General features: G+C 45.0%; 1 protein-coding gene and 1 non-coding gene across 5 annotated transcripts in view; one reads left to right on the forward strand and one right to left on the reverse strand.

Annotated features, from left to right (window-relative positions):
• The window catches only part of CDK12 (cyclin dependent kinase 12), an 87987-nt gene that overhangs the window by 55080 nt on the left and 14322 nt on the right, over positions 1 to 18585 (reverse strand). For all 4 annotated transcript variants that reach the window (XM_073005346.1, XM_008012866.3, XM_008012867.3 and 1 more), the window contains exon 3: positions 1465 to 1641. In XM_073005346.1, coding sequence (XP_072861447.1) covers positions 1465 to 1641 — 177 coding nt within the window. The remainder of the gene's footprint in view (positions 1 to 1464; positions 1642 to 18585) is intronic.
• LOC119622271 (U6 spliceosomal RNA) lies at positions 10281 to 10385 on the forward strand. Its single transcript, XR_005238932.1, has one exon. It is a non-coding gene; the product is annotated as a U6 spliceosomal RNA (small nuclear RNA).

Here is an 18585-nt window from a genome sequence, read left to right on the forward strand (position 1 = left end):
TAGTCCCAGCTACCTGGGAGGCAGAGGCAGAAGAATCGCTTGAACCTGGGAGGTGGAGGTTGCAGCGAGTGGAGTTTGCGCCACTGCACTCCTGGGCAACAGAGATTGTGCCACCGCACTCCTGGGCAATAGCCTGTGCAACAGAGTAAGACTCTGTCTCAAAAATAAATAAATAAATAATAAATAAAAACCTAACATAAAATACATAAACAAGCTGGGCTCGGTGGCTCCTGCCTGTAATCCCAGTACTTTAGCAGACTGAGGCAGGTGGATCACGAGGTCAGAAGTTCAAGACCAGTCTGACCAAGAAGGTGAAACCCGTCTCCACTAAAAATACAAAAATTATCCAGGCGTGGTGGTGTACACCTGTACTCCCAGCTACTCTGAGGCAGGAGAATCGCTTGAATCCAGGAGGCAGAGGATACAGTGAGCAAGATCGCACCACTGCACTCCAGCCTGGGTGACAGAGTGAGACTCTGTCTCAAAAAAAAAAAAAAAAAAAAAAACACACAGTCTCTCACAGTGTCTAAGGCACAAGACTATAGCTTTAGGAAGACATAAGCTGAAATAACAGATTGCTTACTTTCTCACCTCTCTCAGGTATGGCTTCACCTATAAAATGGGAAATTAATCGCTATATGCTAAGGCTACTATGAAAATATAAGGCCAGACACGGCGGCTCATGCCTATAATCCCAGCACTTTGAGAGGCCAAGGCGGTGGATCACCTGAGGTCAGGAGTTCGAGACCAGCCTGGCCAACATGGTGAAACCCGCAACTCTACTAAAAATACAAAAATTAGCCTGGTGTGGTGGTGTGTGCCCATAATCCCAGCTACTCGGGAGGCTGAGGCAGGAGAATCGCTTGAACCAGGGAGGCGGAGGTTGTGATGAGCAGAGATAGCACCACTGCATTCCAGCCTGGGCAACAAAGAACGCAACTCCATCTCAAAAAAATATATATATAAAACTATGACAATAATACGTGCTTAATAAATAACTATTTTTATTATTAAGAGAGAAACGCTAACAATCAGAAGATTAGACCCAGATTATACTCTATTTATGGCATGACAATTTATATGCTTTCAGAAAAAAAATCCCACATCTATTAATTTTTCATTAATGTGCACATGATTGACACATCCTGAATTTAAAAAGCTTTTATTCTTCCTCAGTACTCTAAATATTATGAATAAAAAAGACATAATGACATAAATGTTCATAGTATATCTGGATTTGGGAATTTTCTGTTGTTCTAAAAACAGAGTTGGGTATCTGAGGGCACAGATGAATGACCTGGGTCTCCAAGGAAGGCTTTTGTCCACTAAAATAAAATAAAAGGTATACTTTGGGACCAAACTTCTATGATCTTACTGGTATAGGTTATAGAAGAAACATGAGAGATTTAGTTCAAAAGGAAGGGAGAAAACTATCATGAAAGATAGATTCCTCCAAAAACTTACTTTGGTCTCTTTTTATATGGTTGCTGAGGTGGTGTGATTGCCTTTGGTTCTGGAGAGTCTGGGGGAGACAGATCTCCACCAGGGAGCTCTGGAGGGAGAGGGAGGTCTGTGAGTAGGTGACGTGTCCTCTGTTCCTTCTCTTTCTTCACAGGTTTTGAAGGAAGAGTTTCTTTTGGACTAAACAATAAAGGGGAAGAGATGACAAAATTACAATTAAAGATATGCAAATAAAAATTTTCAAAGATCATAATGCCTGGTTACTAAAAGATTACATCTCATTTTTAAGGAAAAAGACCTATAACATTAAAAAATATAATTTACCACAACTAAAGATACTTTTTTTTTTTTTTTTTTTTTGAGACAGAGTATCACTGTCACCCAGGCTGGAATGCAGTGGTGTGATCTTGGCTCACCACAACCTCTGCCTCCCGGGTTCAAGCAATTCTCCTACCTCAGCTTCCCAAGTAGCTGGGATTACAGGCATGTGCCACCATGCCCAACTAATTTTTGTATTTTTAGTAAAGATGGGGTTTCACCACGTTTGCCAGACTGCTCTTGAACTCCTGGTCCCAATTGATCCGCCTGCCTCGGCCTCCCAAAATGCTGGGATTACAGGCGTGGGCCACCGTGCCCAGCTGAGATAAATTTTATAAAAAGAAATCTATAGTATATTAAAGAAACGATCATTTTATTTGTGATATTACTTGCAGTTCTCTTCATCAAACTCTTAATATATCGTTCCTAAGATTTTATTCAGATTTTTATCAAGATGAAATAAAATTCACCTCGGCATGGTGGCTCACCCCTGTGATCCCAGCACTTTGGGAGGCTGAGGCAGGAGGACTGCTTGAGGCCAGGAGTTTGAGACCACCCTGGAAAACACAGTGAGACCCTATCACTACAAAAAATTAAAAAAAAAAAAAAAAATTAGGCTGGCCACGGTGGCTTGCGCCTGCAATCCCAGCACTTTGGGAGGCTGAGGCAGGCAGATCACGAGGTAAAGAGTTCGAGACCAGACTGGCCAACATAAGGAAACCCCATCTCTACTAAAACTACAAAAAATTAGCCGGGTATGGTAGCAAGTGCCTGTAATCCCAGCTACTCAGGAGGCTGAGGCAGGAGAATTGCTTGAATCTGGGAGGCAGAGGTTCCAGTGAGCCAAGATCGTGCCATTGCACTCCAGCCCAGGCGACAGTGCGAAACTCTTGTCTCAAAAAAAAAAAAAATTAGAACAGGCACAGTGCTCACGCCTGTAATCCTAGCACTTTGAGAGGCTGAGGCGGGCAGATCACTTGAGGTCAAGAGTTGAAGATCCATCTGCTCAGCCTGGTGAAACCGTCTCTACTAAAAACACAAAAATTGGCCAGGCACAGTGGCTCACGCCTATAATTCTAGCTAGCACTTTGGGAGGCTGAGGTGGGGAGACTGTCTGAACTCAGGAGTTAGAGACCAGCCTGGGCAACACAGTGAAACCCAGTCTCTAATAAAATACAAAATTTAGCCAGGCGTGGCGGTGTGCACCTGTACTCCCAGCTACTCAGGAGGCTGAGGCGGAACTGCTTGAACCCCAGGGGCAGAGGTTGCAGTGAGCTGAGATCACACCACTGCACTCCAGCCGAAGAGACAGAGTGAGACTCCATCTCAAAAAAAAAAAAAAAAAAATAACCAGGTGCGGTGTTGTGTGCCTTGTAATCCCAGCTACTCAAGAGGCTGAGGCAGGAGAATTGCTTAAGCCTAGGAGGGGGAGGATGCAGTGAGCCGAGATTGCATGACTACACTCTGGTCTGGGTGACATCAAGACTCTGTCTCAAAAAGAATTAGCTGGGCATGGTGGTATACGTGTGTGGTTCCAGCTACTTGGGGGCAGATGGTGACGGGCAGTCCCGAGGTGGGAGCATCATTTGAGCCCAGGAAGTCAAAGCTACAGTAAGCCATCACCATGCCATTGCACTCCACCCTGGGCAACAAAGGGAGGCTCTGTCTCAAAATATAAAAAACTTAAAAATAGAAATAAAATGCAGGAAGTAATCATCTTAAATTCACAAAGTATCACTGCAACTCATGGAGTTCATTGAATTTACTCTACATTTTAGCAAAGATTTAAATAACAAACAAGAAGAGCTCAACAATTTAATACTATTCTATTGCTAAAGAGGTACAAAAACCTTGGCAAAAAGAAATAGTATTTTAGAATGCTTTGCCTGTAAGAAATATAAATTGTCGAAGATATTTACAAAAAAAAATAGAAATATAGCTAAGCTGTAAGTCAAAATTAATGAAAAATATACTGAATCATTCTGTTCACTTCAAAGCAGACAGCAAGCCTCTCTGATCAGCCAAAATAGATAATCATCAAACTAAATATCTAAGGAGAAAGGGTCCAAGCAACTATTTCAGAATTATTAAGCCACACGGTGGCAGAAGCCTCTCATAATAATCAGCAAATTATAGTAGTCAGTGGGTTTTGTAAAAAGATAGCTTTCCAGGAATAGATCAGAAAAGTCAGTTTTCAATCCTGTTTTTTTTGAGACAGGGACTCACTTTGTTGCCCAGGCTGGAATGCAATGACACAATCATGGCTCACTGCAGCCTCAATTTCCCGTGCTCAAGCAACAGTTCTAGCTTAGCCTCCTAAGAAAATGGGACCACGGCACATACCACCACACCCAGCTGATTTTTAAAATTTTTTGTAGAGACAAGGTCTTGCCATATTGCCCAGGCTAGTCACAAACTCCTGGACCTCCCCAAGTGATCCTCTTGCCTCGCCTCCTACCACGTATGGCCCAGATACAATTTTTTGCCTATCTCAATTTATTAATAAGTGATAGACAAATTTTATGCCAAGGGCCGAATGTGGTGGCTCACGCCCATAATCCCAACACTTCGGGCAGCCAAGGCAGGCCGATCAGTTGAGCCCAGGAGTTCAAGACCAACCTGGCCAACATGGTGAAACCTCGTCTCCATTAAAATACAAAAATTGGGCCGGGCTCGGTGGCTCATGCCTATAATTCCAGCACTTTGGGAGGCCGAGGTGGGTGGATCACGAGGTCAGGAGATTGAGACCACAGTGAAAGCCTCTCTACTAAAAATACAAAAAAATATTAGCTGGGCATGGTGGCAGGCGCCTGTAGTCCCAGCTACTAGGGAGGCTGAGGCAGGAGAACGGCGTGAACTCAGGAGGCGGAGCTTGTAGTGAGCCGAGATGGTGCCACTGCACTCCAGCCGGGGCGACAGAGTGAGACTCCATCTCAAAAACAAACAAACAAACAAATTAGCTGGGCATGGTGGCATGTGCCTGTAGTTCCAGCTATTATGAGACATGAGAATCATTTGAACTGGGGAGGTCAAGGTTGCAGTAATCCGAGATCGTGCCATTGCATTCCAGCCTGGGTGACAGGGCAAGACTCTCTCTCAAAAAAAAAAAAAAATTGTGCCATGCACATCCTCAGAAAAAATAAGACATCTATAGTATAACAGACTAACTCATGTCTACAAATAAAATCAGGCCACATAGGTCTTCTCTATTCCTTCACAGTATCAGACGGTTGAAAAAGATCTGAGAACCTTAACCACAGGGAATCTTCTCTATTTTTATGACAAGTAGTTAGTTATAAAGGAAAACATTGGTGCTTTGCATGAATATTTCTTAGACCACAAAGATCTATCTCTTGCAATGTATCTTTTTAAAGAATACTGTTGCCCCTTGTGTGTGAAATTTTAAATACTTTCCATAAAAGAATGTCATTTAGTCAAAATATAAGAACATAAATCTCAACGGCTATTGATTCCTGCCAATTTTTATCGTTTTAATCCCTTGTAAATCAGACAGAATACAATACAATATAGGTTAGTTTGTACCACATCAACCAGAACTGGGGTAGTCAATGGAGTGTAAAATGATCATCTGAAACTTTCTGTTGATAAAGTTTCAGACAGATAAATATGCAATATTATTATAATGTACACTCAGATTTTTCCATCCTAGGAACAAAGCTCATTACCAGAAAACTCTTTGAGTCACAATGTAATATAGATTTTTTTTTTTTTTTTTTTTTTTTTTTTTGAGACGGAGTCTCCCTCTATTGCCCAGGCTGGAGAACAGTGGTGCAATCTCGGCTCATTGCAACCTCTGCCTCCTGGGTCCAAGAGATTCTCCCACCTCAGCCTCCCAAGTAGCTGGGACTACAGGCGTGTGCCAACACGCCCGGCTAGTTTTTTTGTATTTTTAGTAGAGACTGGGGGGGTTTCACCATATTGGCCAGGTTAGACTCGAACTCCCGACCTCGTGATCCACCCACCTCAGCCTCCCAAAGTGCTGGGATTACAGACAAGAGCCACCGTGCCCGGCCAATACAGAGTTTTTAAATTATTCTAATTTTTAAGATGTTCAGGAAAAAAAAATTGTAATTTCTCAACCACTGTCAGAATATTCTTTACAAATCTCAATTCCTCATTATTCAAAATAGATTTCTTCTTGGTTTGGCTTCACTAGAAGAACAAGAGAAATCAGGCTGAGCAAGGTGACTCATGCCTGTAATCCCATTACTTTGGGAGCCAAGAAAGGAAGATTCCGAGAGCCCAGGAGTTCAAGACCAGCCTGAGCAACACAGTGAGAGCTTATCTCTAAAAAAAATAAAGTTAGCTGGGCCTGATGGCATGCACTTCTGGTCCCAGCTACTGTGGAGGCTGAAGTGGGAGGATCACTTGAGCCAGGGAGGCAGGTCAAGGTTGCAGTGAGCCATGATCGTACCACTGCACTCCAGTCTAAGTGACAGAGCAAGACTCTGTTTCTCTCTCACACACACACACACACAGGCAGGGTGCAGGGGCTCACGCCTGTAGTCCCAGCACTCTGGAAGGTCAAGGCAGGTAGATCACCTGAAGTCAGGAGTTCAAGACCAACATGGTGAAACCGCAGGAGTTCAAGGCCAACATGGTGAAACCGCATCTCTACTAAAAATACACAAATTAGCTGGGCATGGTGCACGCCTGAAATCCCAGCTACTCGGGAGACTGAGGAAGGAGAATTGCTTCAACCCAGGAGGCAGAGGTTGCAGTGAGCCAAGATCACCCCACTGCACTCCAGCCTGGGCGACAGAGCGAGACTCTGTCTCAAAAAAAAAAAAGAAAAAGAAAAAAAGAAAAATTAAGGTATTTTAATTATCTCATCATCATTGCAAATAAATTCAGTCTATGGCTTTTTGTCTGTTTGGAGACAGGATCTTGCTCTGTCACCCAAGCTGGACTGTAGTGGTGCAATCATGGCTCACTGCAGCCTCGAGGTTCAAGTGATTCACCCACCACAACATTTCAAGTAGCTGAGACTACAGCTGCACACAACCAAGCTGGCTAATTTTTGTTTTTATCTTTTTTTAAGAGACAGGGGCCAGGCACAGTGGCTCACGCCTATAGTCCCAGCACTTTGGGAGGCCGAGGCGGGGTGGTCATGAGGTCAGAAGATCAAGACCATCCTGGCCAACATGGTGAAACCCTGTCTCCACTAAAATACAAAAAAAAATTAGCCAGGTGTGGTGGCACCCGCCTGTAGTCCCAGCTACTCAGGAGGCTGAGTATTCTCCACTTCCCTGAACCTGGGAAGTGGAGAATACAGTGAGCCGAGATCAAGCCACTGCACTCCAGCCTGGCGACACAGTGAGACTGTCTCCCCGCAAAAAAAAAAAAAAAAAAAAAAAAAAAAAAGATGAGACACCCAGACTCTGGTCTCAAAAACTCCTACCTGAAGCAATCCTCCAGCCTTGGCCTCCTAAAGTGCTGGGATCACAGGCATTAGCCACCATGACCAGCCAGTCTGTGTTTCAAATTTAGGTTTTGTTTTCTCCAATGTTTACTTTATGAGTTCAAATAAAGTGCTAATACAGGTTAGGTACTCCCTTATCCAAAATGCCTCAAACCAGAGTGTTTCAAATTTTAAAAAGTTTTACATTTTGGATTATTTGCATTATACTGGATGAGCATACTCAATGCAAAAATCTGAATACTGAAAAGCTCCAATGAGCATTTCCTTTGAGTATCATGTCAGCACTCAGAATGTTTCCGATTTTGGAGGATTTCTAGATTTTTGGATTAGGGATATTGAATCTGTATGAAAAATGTACATTGCTTCTAAAATACTACATTTTTAGCATGTTTATTTCAAGACAGAATGAGTGTTTGATAGGTTATGTCCTACCAGTTCAGGATATACAATTTGAATAGAGGTCAAATCCTGTTTCAACAAATTCCAATGTTGGAATTTAAAACCTTGAAACTTGAAAATTTAATGACAGCCTCAAAACTACAATGCTTAACATTATTACCTTTAGCATAGGACACTCAGTATTATAAAGGGTTGAGGACGTAGTACATGCGAAATGAGTCTATCACAGGGGAGCAGATACTATACATCAGTCATTAATTGAAAAGTCACTACCAGGAAGCGCTGATATACCCTATCCATATCAGTAGTTCCTAGTTCCCTATTTATACCTATACACAAATTCACATTTGGTAATTAGGTTTCATAATACATGTGTAATTTAAAAACCTACCAAGCTCTAGGACTGCCCAACTTTTAGAATATGAATAGTATTTTGGAATCTGTGATGACAGAACTGAATCTGTGGGTATAATGGAAACACTTCAAATAAAAATACTGTTAATTTAAAAAAAGAATATAGACCAGGAATGGTGACTACCATCTGTAATCCCAGCTCTTTGGGATGCTGAAGTAGGCATATCACTTAAGGCCAAGAGTTCGAGACCAGCATGGCCAACATGGTGAAACCCTGTCTCTATTAAGAATACAAAAACTTAGCCAAGTGTGGTAGCTTGTTCCTGTAATCCCGGCCACTTGGGAAGTTGAGGCATGAGAATCACTTGAACCTGGAGGTAGCGGTTGCAGTGAGCCAAGATCGCACCACTGCACTCCAGCCTGGGCAACAGAGCAAGATCCTGTCTCAAAAAAAAAAAAAAAGAAAAATATAAAATTTATAAATATTGGCCGGGCGCGGTGGCTCAAGCCTGTAATCCCAGCACTTTGGGAGGCCGAGACGGGCGGATCATGAGGTCAGGAGATCGAGACCATCCTGGCTAACACAGTGAAACCCCGTCTCTACTAAAAAATACAAAAAAAAACTAGCCGGGCGAGGTGGTGGGCGCCTGTAGTCCCAGCTACTCGGGAGGCTGAGGCAGGAGAATGGCGTGAACCCAGGAGGCAGAGCTTGCAGTGAGCTGAGATAGCGCCACTGCACTCCAGCCTGGGCGGCAGAGCAAGACTCTGTCTCAAATAAAAAAAAAAGAAATTTATAAATATTCAGGCCAGGGGTGGTGGCTCATGCTTGTACTCTCAGCACTTTGAGAGGCCAAGGCAGGCGGATCATGAGAGTGAGAATCTACCTCAAATATAAAAAATAAAAATAAAAAATATGTTATAACTATTTAAAACACATTGGGCCGGGCATGGTGGCTCACGTCTGTAATCCCAGCACTTTGGGAGGCCAAGGTGGGCGGATCACGAGGTCAGGAGATTGAGACCATCCTGGCTAACACGTCTCTACTAAAAATACAAAAAAATCAGCCAGGCGTGGTGGTGGGCGCCTGTAGTCCCAGCTTCTAGGGAGGCTGAGGCAGGAGAATGGCGTGAACCCGGGAGGCGGCGGACCTTGCAGTAAGCGGAGATCGCGCCACTGCACTCCAGCCTGGGCGACAGAGCGAAACTGCCTTTCAAAAAAAAAAAAACACTGAATTTTTCAATAGATAATTTGCCAATTTTAACAGTGTAAACTACTTTAAACATGATCATTTATCTCCTTCCCCTTGAAGTTGGTTGTTTAAAACGTGGTTTCAGACCAGGCATGGTGGCTCACGCCTGTAATCCTAACACTTTAGGAGGCCAAGGCAGGTGTATTGTTTGTGTCTAGGAGTTCAAGACTAGCCTGGACAACACAGTCAAACTCCATCTCTACAAAAAAGTACAAAAATTAGCCAGGCATGATGGTACACGCCTGTAGTCCAAGCTACTTAAGAGGCTGAGGTGGAAGGATCGCTCCAGCCTAGCAAGTAGAGGCTACAGTGAGCCATGCTCAGGCCACTGAACTCCAGCATGGGTGACAAAGGGAAAACTTGTCTCTGAAAAAGAAAAAAAAAAGAAAAGAAACAGTGATTTCACTGCTATTTACAAACTTTTAACAAAAATTTAGTTGAGCCAGGGCAAGGTGGCTCACACCTGTAATGCCAGCACTTTGGGAGGCCAAGGCGGGTGGATCACTTGAGGGCAGGAGTTCAAGACCAGCCTGACCAACATGGTGAAACACTGTCTCTACTAAAAACACAAAACTTAGACCATGCGTGGTGGCGCAAGCCTGTAATCCCAGCTATTCGGGAGACTGAGGCAGCAGATTCGCTTAAATCCAGGAGGAGGAGGTTGCAGTGAGTCGAGATCGTGCCACTGCACTCCAGCCTGGGTGACAGAGTGAGACTCTGTCTCAAAAAAAAAAAAAAAATTTAGTTGAGGCAGGCATAGTGGCTCTCACCTGTAATCCCAGCACTTTGAAAGGCTGAGGCAGGTGGATTGTTTGAGGCCAAGAGTTAGATACCAGCCTGGCCAACATGGCATAACCCCTCTCCACTAAAAATACAAAAATCAGCCAGGCATGGAGGCACATGTCTGTAATCCCAGCTACTTGGGAGGCTGAGGCACAAGAATCATTTGAACCTGGGAGGGGTAGGCTGCAGTGAGCTGAGCTCATACCACTGCACTCCAGCCTGGGTGACAGTGAGACACTCTGTCTCGGAAAAACAAAAAAAAATTTTGTTGAGTGTTCACTTCGGCAGCACATACACTAAAACCGGAACAATACAGAAAAGATTATCACGGCCCCTGCACAAAGATGACACAAATTCGTGAAGTGTTCCCCAAAAAAAAAAGTTTAGTTACGTACATAAAAAATGGAAACCAAGCATCCCATTCTACTAGGAAAATCCTGGTTCATTTGGAGTGTACTGAACTTACAGAGATATAGTCTTTAAAAATAATGTAGACTCCCTTGAAGTTCAGTACACTCCAAATGAACAAGGCTATTAGAAAAACAGAGCAAGGCCAGGTGAGGTGGCTCAAGCCTGTAATCCTAGCACTTTGGGAGGCAGAGGCAGGTGGATCACCTGAGATCAGGAGTTCCAGACCAGCTTGGCCAAAATGGTGAAACCCCATCTCTACTAAAAACACAAAATTAGTGGGGCATGGTGGCACGTGCCTGTAATCCAGCTACTCAGGAGGCTGAGGCAGGAGAATTGGTTGAACCTAGGAGGTAGAGGTTGCAGTGAGCAGAGATCACACCGTTGCACTCTAGCCTGGGCAATAAAAAGCGAAACTCTGGGCCGGGCGCGGTGGCTCAAGCCTGTAATCCCAGCACTTTGGGAGGCCGAGACGGGCGGATCACGAGGTCAGGAGATCGAGACCATCCTGGCTAACATGGTGAAACCCCGTCTCTACTAAAAATACAAAAAAATAAGCCGGGCGAGGTGGCGGGCGCCTGTAGTCCCAGCTGCTCGGGAGGCTGAGGCAGGAGAATTGCGTGAACCCGGGAGGCGGAGCTTGCAGTGAGCAGAGAGCGGGCCACTGCACTCCAGCCTGGGTGACAGAGCGAGACTCCGTCGCAAAAAAAAAAAAAAAAAAAAAGCGAAACTCTGTATCGGAAAAAAAAAAAAAAAAAAAGCCAGGTGCGGTGGCTCACACCTGTAATCCCAGCACTTTGGGTAGCCAAGGCGGGCAGATCATAAGATCAGGAGTTAAGAGAACAGCCTTGCCAACCTGGTGAAACCCCATCTCCACTAAAAATACAAAAAATTAGCCGGGCGTGGTGGCATGCGCCTGTAATCCCAGCTACTTGGGAGGCTGAGGCAGGAGACTCGCTTGAACCTGGGAGGTGGAGGTTGCAGTGAGCCGAGATAGCGCCATTGCAGTCCTGCCTGGGCAACAGGACGAGACTCTGTTTCAAAAAAAAAAAAAAAAGAAGAAGAAAGAAAAAAGAAAAGCAGAGCAGAAGTGCTGGGCGCAGTGGCTCACACATGCAATCCTAGCACTTTGGAAGACCAAGGTGGGCAGACTGCTTGAGCTCAGGAGTTCGAGACCAGCCTGTGCAACATGGCAAAACTTGGTCTCTACCAAAAATTTTTTAGAAAAAAGCCAGCCAGGCATTGTGCTTGTAGTCCCAGCTATTCAGGAGGCTGAGGCCAGGAGGTGGAGATTGCAGTGAGGCAAGATCACACCAGTGTACCCCAGCCTGGGTGACAGTGAGATTCTGTCACAAAAAAAAAAAAAAAAAAGAAAAAGAGAAAGAAGAAAAGAAGATTTTAAAAATTCTATGTGTTTAACTGAAATTTCTTTTTTTTGAGAAGGCGTTTTGCTCTTGTTGCCCATGCTGGAGTGCAATGGCATGATCTTGGCTCACTGCAACCTCCGCCCCCCGAGTTCAAGGGATGCTCCTGCCTCAGCCTCCCAAGTAGCTGGGATTACAGGCATGTGCCACCATACCCTGCTAATTTTGTATTTTTAGTAGATACAGGGTTTCTCCATGTTGGCCAGGCTGGTCTTGAACTCCTGACCTCAGGTGATCTGCTGGCCTCAGCCTCCCAAAGTGCTGGGATTACAGGAGTGAGCCACCACTCCCAGCCGGTTAACTGAAATTTCTAAGAAAAGTATACAGATGATCTACTTAAGGCAGGAATATATTCATTAATAGCTATGGTCATGTAGACTGTACTATGTTGGATGTGGGCTGCCCTGCTTCTTGAAAACAAGAATTGTAGACCACAAATGAGAAAGGCTTTTGAAATACCATTAGCTAAATTCACTATTGTATTTGATACCTGAACTGGTACACTCCTACTAAAAATATATGTTTGAAAGAAAAGTTTCGGCTGGGTGTGCTAGCTCACACACCTGTAATCCCAGCACTTTGGGAGGCAAAGGCAGGTGGATCACTAGAGATCAAGGGTTCGAGACCAGCCTGGCCAACATGGTGAAACCCTATCTCTACTACACATACAAAAAATCAGTTGGAATCCCAACTACTTGGGAGGCTGAGGAAGGTACATCGCTAGAACCCAGGAGGCAGAGGTTGCAGTGAGCTGAGATTGCACCATTGTACTCCAGCCTGGACAACTAACAAACCTCTGTCTCGAAAAAAAAAAAAAAAATTTAGCTGGGCATGGTGATACATGCCTGCAATCCTAGCTACTTGGGAGGCTGAGGCAGGAGAATCGCTTGGGATTCAGAGACGGAGACGGAGGTTGCAGTGAGCCAAGATCACACCACTGCACTCCAGCCTGGACAACAAAGTAAGACTCTGTCTCAAAAAAAAAGTAAAGTTTCATTCTTTTCCCAAAATGACACTAAATCCTCTAGGCTGGACACAGTGACTCATGCCTATAATCCCAGAACTTTGGGAGGCCCAGATGAGTGGATCACATGAGGTCAGGAGATCGCAACCAGCATGGGCAAGATGGTAAAACCCCATCTCTACTAAAAATACAAAAATTAGCTGGGCGAGGTGGCGGGGGCCTATAACCCCAGCTACTCAGGCAGCTGAGGCAAGAAAATCGCTTGAACCCAGGAGGTGGAGGTTGCAGTCAGCCAAGATCATGCCATTGCACTTCAGCCTGGGCAACAAGAGCAAAACTCCGTCTCAGGGGGAGAAAAAAAAAAGCCGGTGCGGTGACTCATGCCTGTAATCCCAGCACTTTGGGAGGCCAAGGTGGGTGGATCACCTGAGGTCAGGAATTTGAGACCAGCCTGGCCAACATGTGGAGATCCTGTCTCTACTAAAAATACAAAAATTAGTCAGGCATGGTGGTGACCACCTATAGTCTCAGCTACTTGGGAGGCTGAGGCAGGAGAATTGCTTGAATGTGAGAGGCGGAGACTACAGTGAACTGAGATCATGCCACTGCACTCCAGCCTGGGCAATAGAGCAAGACTCCATCTCGGGGGAAAAAAAAAAGCAGACAAACCCTCTAATGTAGGCTTTATGTTCTTTATGTGCACACTGACTTATTGTACATGTCCACTGTCATTTCACACAAGCCCTGATCCTGGCTCCATTAGAAGTTTTATTTACCCATCAAATAAAATAACCAACATTTACTAATTGCATTCTGTATTTCATCCATAAGGTACTGTAGGTAATAAAAAGATGTGTAAGTCACATTCTCAACATCCATGCTGCTGCAGTCTCAAGTGAGAAGATAAAAGAGAGAATATAAGTAAGTTCCTTATGAAACTTTTAGATTTCTTTTTTAAAAGTTTTCCTATGTAAAAATTACTTCTCATGTCAAAGATAGGAGCAGCTAGTACATGGATATGGAGCAACTGGTACATGGATGTATCAGCACACACACACACACACAATAGAAAGAGAAACACATCATGAATTTAAAATAAAAAAATAAAATTGCTCATGGAAGACACTCTCATCTCCATTTTTTTTTTTTTTTTTTTTTTTGATACATCTCACTGTTATCCAGGCTAGAGTGCAACGGTGCGATCATGGCTCACTGTAGCTCCGATCTTCCAAGCTCCAGTAATCATCCCACCTCAGTCTCCCAAGTAGCTCAGACCACAGATGCATGCTATCATGCCCTTTTTTTTTGTTTAATGGTAGCAACAGGGTCTGGCTATGTAGTCTAGACTGGTCTCAAGTACCTGGGCTCAAGTAATCCTCTTGCCTTGGCCTCCCAAAAGGCTGGGATTATAGGAATAAACCATAGCACCTGGCCTATTTCCATTTTTCTACCCTTAATAATTTATTTATATGTAGAAAACTGATAATAATCATGGCCAGGCTTGGGCACAGTGGTTCATGCTTCTAAACCCAGCACTATGGGAGGCCAAGGCAGGTGGATCACCTGAGGTCAGGAGTTCAGGACGGGACCAGCCTGGCTGACATTGTGAAACCCTGTCTCTGCTAAAAATACAAAAAAAATTATCTGGGTGTGGTGGCATGTGCCTGCAGTCCCAGTTACTGGGGAGGCTGAGGCAGGAGAGTCGTGTGAACCCCAGAGGCAGAAGTTGCAGTGAGCTGAGATTGAGCCACCGCACTCTAGCCTGGGTGACAGTGGGAATCCATCTCAAAAAAAAAAAAATCATGGCCAAACTCAGCAGCTCACACATGTAATGCCAGCATTTAGGTATGCCAAGGTAGAAGGATAACATGAGTTGAGGAGTTTGGGACAAACCTGGGCAACAGAGCAAGACCCCGTCTCTTAAAAAAGAGGAGGAGGAGGTGGCTAAAAAAAAAAAAAATCATGTTTAAGAATAATTAGATCGGCCCGGTGCAGTGGCTCATACCTGTAATCCCAGTACCTTGGGAGGCCGAGGGACAGACCCTGAGGTCAGGAATTCAAGACCAGCCTGGTCAAGGTAGTGAAACCCCGTCTCTACTAAAAATACAAGAATTAGCTGGGCGCAGTGGCTCATGTCTGTAATCCCAGCACTTTGGGAGGCCAAGGCAGGTGGATCACAAGGTCAAGGGTTTGAGACCAGCCTGACCACCATAGTGAAACTCCATCTCTACAAAAAATACAAAAACATTAGCCGGGCATGGTGGCATGCGCCTATAGTCCCAGCTACTTGGGAGGCTGACGCAGGAAAATCACTTGAACCTGGGAGGCAGAGGTTGCGGTGAGCCAAGATCGCGCCACTACAATCCAGCCTGGGAAACAGAGACTCCATCTCAAAAAAAAAAAAAAAAAAAAAACCACCACTACAAAAATTAGCCGGACATGGTGGCACACACCATGTACAGCTGTAGTCCCAGCTACTCAGGAGGCTGAGGCAGGAGAATCGCTTGAACCCTGGAGGTGGGGGTTGTGGTGAACCAAGATCGCGCCACTGCACTCCAGCCTAGGCAACAGAGCAAGACTGTCTCAAAAATAATAACAACAACAATAATAATTAGATTACGGCCAGGCCTGTGGTTCACACCTGTAATTCCAGCACATTGGAAGCCCGAGGCAGGTGGATCATTTAAGGTCAGGAGTTCGTAACCAACATGGTGAAACTCCATCTCTAATAAAAATACACAAATTAGCCAGGCATGGTGGTGGGCGCCTGTAATCCCAGCTACTCAGGAGTCTAAGGCAGGAGAATCACCTGAACTTGTGAGGTGGAGGTTGCAGTGAGCCAAGATTACCCCAATGCACTCCAGCCTGGGTGACAGAGCAAAACTGTCTCAAAAAAAAAAAAAAAAGGGGTGAGGCACAGTGGCTCACACCTGTAATCTCTGCACTTTGTTGGGGCCAAGGCAGGCAGATCACCTGAGGTCAGGAGTTCCTGACCAGCCTGGCCAACAAGGCGAAACCCAGGCTCTACTAAAAATACAAAATTAGTTGAGTGTGGTAGCAGGTACCTGCAATCCCAGCTACCTGGGAAGCTGAGGCAGGAGTATCGCTTGAACCCAGGAGGCGGATGCAGCTGAGATCGCACCACTGCACTCCAGCTTGGGTGACAAGAGCAAAAATTCTATCTCAAAAAATAAATAAACAAATAATACTATATTAGGTGTGGCACGGAGGTTCACACCTGTAATCCCAGTACTTTGGGAGGCCGAGGCGGATGGATCACGAGATCAAGAGATTGAGATCATCCAGGCGAAATATAGTGAAACCCCACCTCTACTAAAAATACAAAAAAGAGGCTGGGCGTGGTGGCTCAAGCCTGTAACCCCAGCACTTTGGGAGGCCGAGACGGGCGGATCACGAGGTCAGGAGATTGAGACCATCCTGGCTAACCTGGTGAAACCCTGTCTCTACTAAAAAATACAAAAAACTAGCCAGGGGAGGTGACGGGTGCCTGTAGTCCCAGCTACTTGGGAGGCTGAGGCAGGAGAATGGCGTAAACCCCAGAGGCGGAGCTTGCAGCGAGCTGACATCCGGCCACTGCACTCCAGCCTGGGTGACAGAGCAAGACTCCATCTCAAAAAAAAAAAAAAAAAAAAAAACCACAAAAATTAGCTGGGTGTGGTGGCACGTGCCTGTGGTCTCAGCTACTTGGGAGGCTGAGGCAGGAGAATTGTTTGAACCCTGGGAAGTTGCAGTGAGCCAAGATCTTGCCATTGCACTCCAGCCTGGCTATGGAGAGAGAATCTGTCTCAAAAAAAAAAAAAAAAAATCAAGATTCTTTTTGTTTCCTAAACACTTTTCTGAAGTAAAAAAAAAATTCAGGATTCTTACCCATATTAATGTTCTAGTCACTATGTAAACAAGTATTCAAATGAGGTTCCTATAGCTAAAGGGCTAGGGTCCCTTTGGATAATGCTCAACTATTTCCTTTTCCAACAAAAACTATAAGAATATGGCTTTTATCTTTTTATCTTTGGCTTTTATCTATCTATATTTTGGACCTCAAGTTAATTTTTTTCACATAAATTTGAGGTTCGGTTCTGGGTGCAGTGGCTCACACCTGTAATCACAGCACTTTGGGAGGTCAAGGCGGGCGAATCATGAGGTCAGGAGTTCCAGACCAGCCTGGCCAACACGGTAAAACCCTGTCTCCACTAAAAATACAAAAAATTAGCTGGGCGTGGTGGCAGGCACCTGTAATCCCAGCCACTTGGATTCTATTGCTTGAACCTGAGAGGCAGAGTTTGCAGTGAGCCAAGATTGCCACTGCACTCCAGCCTGGGCAATAATGAGAGACTCCGTCTCAAAAAAAAAAAAAAAAAAAAAAGAGGCCGGGCGCGGTGGCTCACGCCTGTAATCCCAGCACTTTGGGAGGCCGAGGCGGGCGGATCACAAGGTCAGGAGATCAAAACCATGGTGAAACCCCGTCTCTACTAAAAATAGAAAAAAAAAATTAGCCGGGCGCAGTGGCGGGCGCCTGTAGTCCCAGCTACTCGGGAGGCTGAGGCAGGAGAATGGCGTGAACCCGGGAGGCGGAGCTTGCAGTGAGCCGAGATTGCGCCACTGCACTCCAGCCTGGGCGACAGAGCGAGACTCCGTCTCAAAAAAAAAAAAAAAAAGAAAATTCAGGTTCTCATCTTCTGTAATTTTCATCACATGGCAGAATTTGTTATTATTATTATTATTATTATTATTTTTTTGAGACCGAGTCTTGCTCTGTTGCCCAGGCTGGAGTGCAGTGGCCGGATCTCGGCTCACTACAAGCTCCGCCTCCCGGGTTTACGCCATTCTCCTGCCTCAGCCTCCCGAGTAGCTGGGACTACAGGCACCCACCACCTCGCCCGGCTAGTTTTTTGTATTTTTTAGTAGAGACAGGGTTTCACCGTGTTAGCCAGGATGGTCTCGATCTCCTGACCTCGTGATCCGCCCGTCTCGGCCTCCCAAAGTGCTGGGATTACAGGCTTGAGCCACCGCGCCCGGCCTATTATTATTTTTTTAATTAAAATTTTCTTTTTAGAGACAAGGTCTCTTTCACAAGCTGGCATACAGCAGCCCAATCACAGTTCACCACAGCCTTGAACTCCTGGGCTCAAGTGATCCTCCTGCCTCAGCCTCCCAAGTAGCTAGGGCTAAAGGTACCTGCCACCACATCCAACTAATTTTTAAATGTTTTATAGAGATGGGGTCTCACTATGTTGTTGTCCAGGCTGGTTTTGAACTCCTGGCCTTAAACAATCCTCCCACCATGGCCTCCCAAAGTGCTGGGATTACATCCACAAAGTTCAGTCTATAAATACCTATTAATGTTAGAAAGAGTATGTGGAATTTTTCTTTAAAATCACATTTTGGGTTGGGTGTGGCGGCTCATGGGAGGATCATTTAAGGTCAGGAGTTTGAGACCAGCCTGGCCAACATGGTGAAACCCTGTCCTTACTAAAAATTACAAAAATTAGCCAGTCATAGTGGCACATGCCTGTAATCCCAGCTACTCAGAGGAGCTGAGGCAGGAGAATCGCTTGAACCCAGGAGGTTGCAGCGAGCCGAGATCGCGCCATTGCACTCCAGCCTGGGCAACAGTAAGAGACTCCATCTGAAAAAATAAATAAATAAAAAATCAGATTTTGGCAGTCTGGTCATGCCAAAAAAAAAAAAAAAAAGGAAACATCACACATCATATTTCTTTCTATAAATAGTGATGTGCCATTTCTTAAAATTTTTCTCCCC

The sequence above is a fragment of the Chlorocebus sabaeus genome, chromosome 16 (assembly GCF_047675955.1).
Source record: "Chlorocebus sabaeus isolate Y175 chromosome 16, mChlSab1.0.hap1, whole genome shotgun sequence".
NCBI lineage: Eukaryota > Metazoa > Chordata > Mammalia > Primates > Cercopithecidae > Chlorocebus > Chlorocebus sabaeus.